The sequence below is a fragment of the Morone saxatilis genome, unplaced genomic scaffold (genome assembly GCF_004916995.1).
Source record: "Morone saxatilis isolate NCDOM2014 unplaced genomic scaffold, NCSU_SB_2.0 Contig18, whole genome shotgun sequence".
Lineage (NCBI taxonomy): Eukaryota > Metazoa > Chordata > Actinopteri > Moronidae > Morone > Morone saxatilis.
Window position 1 is genome coordinate 21,079,662 of NW_023339740.1, and position 8,052 is coordinate 21,087,713.

At 41.0% G+C, this 8,052-nt stretch overlaps 1 protein-coding gene across 1 annotated transcript in view; it reads left to right on the top strand.

Annotated features, from left to right (window-relative positions):
* The window catches only part of LOC118327750 (acid-sensing ion channel 1B-like), a 43,674-nt gene extending 35,628 nt beyond the window's left edge, over window positions 1–8,046 (top strand). The window contains exons 4-10 of the mRNA XM_035661182.1: window positions 591–741; window positions 1,724–1,780; window positions 2,336–2,489; window positions 5,377–5,468; window positions 5,816–5,895; window positions 6,584–6,685; window positions 7,461–8,046. Coding sequence (XP_035517075.1) covers window positions 591–741; window positions 1,724–1,780; window positions 2,336–2,489; window positions 5,377–5,468; window positions 5,816–5,895; window positions 6,584–6,685; window positions 7,461–7,556 — 732 coding nt within the window. The 3' untranslated portion in view covers window positions 7,557–8,046. The remainder of the gene's footprint in view (window positions 1–590; window positions 742–1,723; window positions 1,781–2,335; window positions 2,490–5,376; window positions 5,469–5,815; window positions 5,896–6,583; window positions 6,686–7,460) is intronic.
* Window positions 8,047–8,052: the final 6 nt, after the last annotated feature.

Below are 8,052 nucleotides of genomic sequence, written 5' to 3' on the forward strand. Positions count from 1 at the left end.
AAAAAAAAGGATAAAGAAATTAGTTAATCAAAAAGTAAGCTCTTTTGCTGAGTCTCACTGTGTTGGACTGTTGCCACAGAGATGTCTATATGTCTACATAAAGTGGATATTTTATAGCACAAGTTGCACAAGAGTGTTAGAAAATGTACGTTTGTGGAAGGACATAGTATGGACAGAAACAGAAGAAACATGGTACCACACTTTGTCCTTCAGCAAAGCTGTTTAGAGTGAAACTTACAACATCACAGCTGTACTAAACAGCTGATACTATTCAGCTCCTGCATGAAGAGTGGGCAGTACAATGAAAGCGCAGAGGGAGAATAGGAATAGGAGAAGCGTAGGAGAGAAGCTCCCACAGTAAGGACCATTATGCACATGTATTCATCACAGAGAAGGAAACGAGATTCATTTTCTGTGCCAAATTCAATAAATGTGCAGTGGCTTCTCATATAGAGAGACTAACAAGTTTATCGCTATATTGACAGAAAGTACAAGGTCAAATGAAGTATTAACACGGCACAGGAGGGGATGTCGACAGTACGCTCTAAAGCTAAAGTGGTTCTGCACTGTTGCTTCTCTCTCCCTCCCAGCTGACATACCTGCCTCCGCCATGGGGGGACTGCAAGGCCACGCCGATGGACTCAGACTTCTTTAGCACTTACAGCATCACGGCCTGCCGAATCGACTGTGAGACACGATACCTGGTGGAGAACTGCAATTGCAGGATGGTTCACATGCCTGGTAGGAACCAGAATGGCATCTCATTGATACAAATACCATATATCTACATTTACTTATAAAGATGTAGATGTTATAGTGTCTGTTGTCGTGGTTGGAAGTGCTTTCATTTGAAATCATGGTGACAAAAACGATCCTGGAGGAACAAACTGCTTTTTGCGAGCGACTGCAGAAAATCAGATACTTTCACAGTCCAGTGAATCGGAAAACTCAACTATTTTCACTTTGTGTTTGTGCAGTGATTACAGCTGGCATTTGCTGTCTACCTCCTGCATTTAATCACTGTGTGGCATCTCAGACGGCAAATTGAAAAGGAGTTTGGCACAGAGGAAACATTTGGATTTGGCCTCTGTTAACCCGCACTCACCTGTCCAATAATTGTTAATGTCTTTCTCTCAATCAGGGTCACTTTCAGATCTGTGTTTGCATATTAAGAGCCAGACAATCTGTCTATGTGATAATCAGGATTAGCTGCTATCTTATAGTGATTGTGCAGTTGATTAATGTGAGGCTACAGAGAACTCCCCAGTTAAAATCCTCCGCCCTGCGAATTGTTCTCTGCTGCTATTCATCTCTCCTATCTCCCTGTCATTAGAGTGATTTTTTTTTTAAAAGAGTATGAACCAAAATGCAGTGAATAATTGCAGCTGGGAAATCATTTCCTCTACATCTAGGACATGTCTTTTTTTTTTTCCCTGAGAGAGAGAAAGGGGTGGCTCGACTGCCAGGCAGAGCAAGATGGAGAGGGTGCTGGAGACACGGGTGACAGAGACTGAAAGTGACGATGAGAGGCAGCGAAAGTTACAAAAGTTTATGAAATCAATTACGAGATGAGATCAGATTTGCAAAGAATATCCAGTCGCGATAAGGACGGTAATGACAGCCTGAGACAAAATTAATTATAAGCCCAGATCTTCGTCATCCTTTGTGCTCCCTTCTTTTTTGTTCAGACTGAGAACATTGTGTTTCTTCTGCCTGTCCTTAGGAGATGCCCCATACTGCACCCCGGAGCAGTACAAGGAGTGTGCAGATCCTGCCTTGGGTAAGGAGATAACCCAGCATGCTGTGTGTGTGTGTGCATTCATGTGTGTGTATACACTGTTCAATGTGTATATCCCACTGTTCAGAGCCCCTGATCCAAGCTGATAACAGATAATAGTGTTCCTTCAGCCTGATGGTAGCCATTCTCAAATAGTAAACCTCAGGCCGGGCGCTGAGGCTCTCCTTTTCACACTCCCCTGTCTCTCCATCAACTGATACCTTTCAGGCCTTTCATGTCTGTTGCTTGTTTTTTTATTGACTTGCAATCTCTTGCTCTTTCATGACACAGCCTCACGTGTAGGCCTCTGGCTGCTGCTGTCTCGCTGACTCTGTCGGCGTCTGTCTTATATCTTTTGTGTTTCTTAGAAGGGTCTCTGGGGTGTCTCCTCACGGCTTCTTTTCATACGTTTTCTTTGACGCGTTTCACTCTGCTGGCATTTTGTTTGTCATCCCAGGGTGACATAATATCTATTTGTCCCTGTGTCTTCTTTCTTTTAATCTCTCTATCTTCCCCCTCTCTCTCTCTCTCTCTCTTTCTGCCGACTTTATTTTTTAGACTTTCTTGTCGAGAGAGACAATGACTACTGTGTGTGCGAGACGCCATGCAACTTGACGCGCTATGGTAAAGAGATGTCCTTTGTCAAGATACCCAGCAAAGCATCAGCCAAGTACCTTGCCAAGAAATTCAACAAAACAGAGCAGTACATAGCGTAAGTCACATTCTCATGTCTTATTGGATTTTTGAACACTGCTTCAATGTTTATTCAGTTTTACACATTAACACCTTGGTGCTGTTCAGTGTAACCCTGGTTGTGCTGCTAGCTGCTAAGCTCCTAAACATAAAGCAGAACATTATACTTGTTAATGTCATCCATCTGTTATTTAAGTGCATTTAAGCAGATTTCGTTTGCTTTTTCATACATTTGCACAAATTAATATCAGACATTGAGGTCTTGATTTCAGCCATATTCAACAACTACTTTCAGTCTCTTTTAACTTTTGCTCTTGGTTCTACATGTTTTAACAACTTCCAGTGAAAAGGAATAATTTATTTCTTCCAGAGAAATTATTAGAAAAAGCTGATTTCTCCAGGCCTGAGTGAAAAAAAGGTTGCACTTCAAAGACGTTGTGGCTCCATTGTATTATGAGCTAATGCTCCACTGTACTGCCATACACTGCTGACAAATCTCAAGTGTAGCTAGTTGTGAAAAACTTCAGACCACCATTAAAAAACCATTAAAGCTGCAGCAGAAATATCTCGATACAAGGTTGTGTCATCTGTGTTAGTTAACGTGTTAACAGTGGGAATAGGAAAAAATAATACCACCAAGTTAGATTCCCTTCACCTTTTCCATATAACCAAATTTAAGTGTTGAATTTAAGTGTTGATTAAGTGAGTTTAACTTGATTAATCAGCCAATATTACATGTGTCTTTGCCAAAACTACTGAAAAGATCAAAAGTAGTTCAAGGAAATGAGGAGAGGGTGCAATAATAGTTGAATCTTTTATCTATCATTCCCAGGGGCACTGTTGAGGACAAGATAATTACACCATATGTAGTCAGAGTGCTGCAAAAACCTTTCACTTCTCCCTTCAGAAATGCTTTTTTAATTCCCTGTGGATAGATGTGAGCCCATCCAGTTATTTTTTTGACTGGCCATATTTTCAAGCAATGTCAGTCTGATGAACATTAGCTGGTAGTGTTCTGGTATCTGAGCTGCATGGCGTTTACTGGTGTGAAACTGAAGTCTGTGACAGTGGACTGTCTTTCAAGTGGAAACCACAAACACACAGGAAGACACACAGCTTCATTGGTTGTTTGACAGCAGCACGGATCAGATGTATTCCAGGTTACTCACCAAGCAATGAGGACGCTTGACAGCAAGGAAGCATAATTCAAGCTGCAGACTGACACCTCGCACAGGTGGGCCTACAAATCAGTAGCAAACATCTAGGAATGTCAGTAATAAGATAAAAAACACCTAGATCAGGGATTCACAACCAGGGGTACTAGTACCCCATGGGGGTAACTACTTCTGTAGCTGCTAGGGGGTACATGGAAAGATTATAGAGAAGCTAAACACATTAAAAAATTAGAAACTGCAGTTTGATTTAAAAAAATATATCCTAACCTAAATACGATGTGTGAATGCAAGCAGGGAAGTCTAAATGGTTAGTTTAAAAGTATAAGATGGATAGATGAAATAGATAGCGAAACAAAAATAAATATTTAGCTAAAGTAACAGTACAGTTCAAACATTGAGCTAAACATAATGAAGAAATGGTTAAAATGCTGTAGTTATTAAAGCAAGAGATCCCTTGATACAGTAGTAAATTGTCTCCATGACATTCGAGGAACTGCACTTTTTGTTACTTCGGTGTGGGCTTCATTTGCCAGCCACGTAGGTTGCTACTTGATGAACAGCCTAAAGAATATGGATGAATGGTTTAATAATTAGCTAAAACTAGATAAACACTTTAAAAAGAAACAGATGAACAAAAGTAGTTCTTAACCTTATTATTGTATCCACTTTTATATAATTCATAGTGTTAAATAAAATCCAGTTTTACATTCATTCAAACCAACACATTTATAACATTTAATGCAGATGCAACAGATGTAATTAGAATTAATGAAGGCTGCATTCCATTTAGCTGAGCGAAATCCAGGGTCTTGGTATTCTACCTGCTGCCTCACTGGAATGGCTTCCTGCTGCACTTAATTAAACAAAGCCATCGTTAATTTATGTTGTTCCACCTGTGCTTTTCCTGCAGTAATAAGTCAAAATGTCTGCTCTGGAAAAAGGTCTGTGAAAGGGTGCTTGAGCTTGTCTGACACGGTTGTGGGTGTATGTCTGACAATAAAGCCGCTAACTGAAATTACCAGGTGGGGAGTTAAGTTGTATAATGATTGTTTTTCATCGTGTTTACAATTTACGTTTTATGTGCTTTTAATAAAGTTAGTGCAGTGAAACTGCAGGAGCTGGAAGTATATCTCCCGCGCATGAAACGAGCAGCTGTTGTATTAGTACATCTCCGTCTCTGCATTATCAGCTGTAATTTGCATTTAGTGGTTTCAACTCAGCCATTGCCTTTACCAGTTCCTTTTAAGACAGATTATCACTCGTCTGACTGAAATTTAAGTAATAAAACAGTGCACCAAGTACGAAAAAAAAAGAAACTACAAAGCCGACTTACGGTTTTGATCTCAACTCCAGTGGGGCGTGAAGTCTGATTCGTCCCACAGAGAGGATATTCAGGAATCAAAATAATAGTCTGCCGTGCCCTGGGCCTTTAAACTAATCCCCATTCTTTTGCTTTCTGCTGAGGTCAAGAATTTTAGACATTAACACAGTATGAAATCAAACAGCTGTCATCATTTCCCTTGTTTTCCTCAATGACCAGACCCACCTAGGGGGGAAATGAGTCGGCAGGTTATTTGCTCAACTTGATGCATCTGCCCTGTTATCTGCAGGAAGTGGCAGACTCACCAGTCATCTGCCCTGCCTGAGGACACTGATAAAAAATATATAAAATAGAAAATGACACATTTGAGTATGTGACTTAAGACCACGTGCTTCTCTCTCTGTTTACAGTGATAACATTCTGGTCTTGGATATCTACTTTGAAGCGCTGAACTACGAAACCATTGAACAAAAGAAAGCCTACGAATTGGCAGGCCTTCTGGGTAAGGAAATGGCTGTCAAGTGCTTTTCTTTGGAACACATAATATGCAATATGCAATATGACAGGTGCTTTTTATCCAAAGTGACAGTAACACAAGTGCTTGCATTTTTATAATAGGTGTTCAGGTCCCAGAAGACACAAAACTGTCTCTTTAATCTATTTTGGCTTTTCAACTACATTTTTTTGCAAACATCTGTGTTTTCTGTTATCTCACCTCTGTGACATTAATAGAGATAAAAAAAAGTATGTTTCAAAGCTGATCTCTGTTTCATGTGAATGCACAGAGATGACTTCCCTTCTCCGTTTTGTATTGAGGTATAATTTGGGCTTTCTTACTTTCCTTTCCAGGTGATATTGGAGGTCAGATGGGTCTCTTCATCGGAGCCAGCATTCTCACTATTCTCGAACTCTTTGACTATCTATATGAGGTAAAATATCTCCTATCATCACTGGGAGCCTCCCACTTAGATAAAACATCTAGTGCAATGTATTATTTATGCAAACGTGCATGCAAAAGTGTACTGCTCCAGTAATATTGAATTACGTGATGGAGTTTTTCACACAATGTTACAATTCGCACAAGGACGTGTTTCAACGAGCGTGACGAACGCTCTGTCCCTCACAACCCTCCAGCCTATCTCTGTGCGACACACACACACACACATCGCAGCGAAAGCAACGCTGAATACATTAACATTTTGGATGTATTATATTTTAGATTAGTCAGGATGTCTCTGTCCGTTCTCATTAGAGTAACTCTGTGTTCCATGCTTCCTCTATGCCTTCCCTTCTACCATCAATGCAGAGAGACTTTTTGTGTGTCTCTTAGTCCTTGATTTTAGGTGTGTGTGTGTGTGTGTGTGTGTGTGTGTGTGTGGGAAACGGATAAAGTGAAAGCAGCACCTGCTCATGTGCAAGATCGATAGGGAAACATATTTATAGATACATAAAATCAATGTCATTTGAATTTCAGTTTTCCTGATCCTTCAAAGTCCAAAGCGCGTGGGTTTGAACTAAACTATGTACAGAAAAAAAAAAAAGGAGGGAGTTTTTTTTTTCTGAATATTGTGTTTTGATCCCAAAAGGTCAGTAATGGGTTTCTTCGCCTATTTGCAGGTGATCAAGTACAAGCTGTGCCGATGCGTGAAGAAGAAACACAAAGGCCGCAACAACAATGACCGGGGAGCTGTGCTGAGCCTGGATGATGTGAAACGCCATGTCAGTAGTCTGCTGCTAAGTACTTTCATTGTGTCAGTCTGCATTGCTTTGACAGGAGCACTCTCTTCTTTGTCTTCACTGTCTCAACCGCAGCCAGAGTGGTGGTGGTGGTGGGGAAGAATAAACAAGAGAGTGAAGAGATAAAGACGGAGGAAGCTAGAGAGGGAAAGACTTGAGAGCTAGAAAGGGAGCGAAAAAAAGTGATTGGGATGAGAGGGAGAGAAAATTGAGAGAGAGAGAGAAGTAGGAGAGCGGAAAGTGGCTTGAATTTAATCAAAGCTGGGGGACAGGACCAGCAGGGACAGGCCGGAATTAGAGCTTTGGAAGGTGTGACAGCTCACTTATTTCCAAGTGTAAATGAAGCCAGTGCACTGTAATTGTAAGTCTGCGCCAAGGCGGAGAAAAAGGGTAAAGATGTGCTCCTCCTCTGATCTGCTCTGCTGACTTACTTGGTAGTCTTTCCATCCACCTTCATTATTTTCATCATTTTTTAGTATTTCTTAGGAAACTATTTCTTCTCACCTCCTGGCCCAGCTTGATGCCCGTGCCATGTTTTTCTGAGAGCATGTTTATGACTTTAAGGTATTCTCAAATGCGTTTTTATTTTCTGTTTTATTCTGGGTTTGATGACTCCCGCTCTGTGCGTTTGCCCTCCTTCTATCTGAATACTTTCTCTCCTCCTGATCATTTCTCTCCTGTCTTTATCCTCCTCACTACTTTATCTCACTTGCCTCTTTGATTTCTCTCTCTCTCTGTCTCCTTATTTCTTTCTCAGGCTCCTTGCGAGAACCTGCGTACACCATCAACATATCCTGGCAACATGCTACCTCATCACCCGGGCCAGGCCAACTTTGAAGACTTCACTTGCTGAGCAGACCCGGGTGGAGCATCAAAGTGTGTGTTATGCAACCAAAGCCAACCATACAACAAGAACTATCCAACACTGGGAGTGTGAGGAACTGATACGAATCTAACAGAGGCACTTTTTACATAGAAACGGAGTAAAAGCAGACCAATCAAACACGACAAACGCCTCAGGTGAAAGTTCTTTCACCTGAGGCAAAATGGAGAGGATATCCCAAATATTAAAATATCTGATAATTTTCCAGAGAACATTTCATGCAGCACTCTAAGCTCTTCTATCTCTGTGTTTTCCTCTGGAATACTGCCGCAAAGGATGCTCATGGAGAAACCTTGCCAACACGGACCTCTCTTTCAAAAGACAAAAAAAAAAAGTAAAAATAAACAAGGAAAATGTACAGTTATCTCACCATAGACAGCAGATCAGAAAAAAAGAGCCCCCATGCCTTTATATAACACAGCAACACACGATGGTTTCACACAACACCGGCCTGCTAGTGGGACAA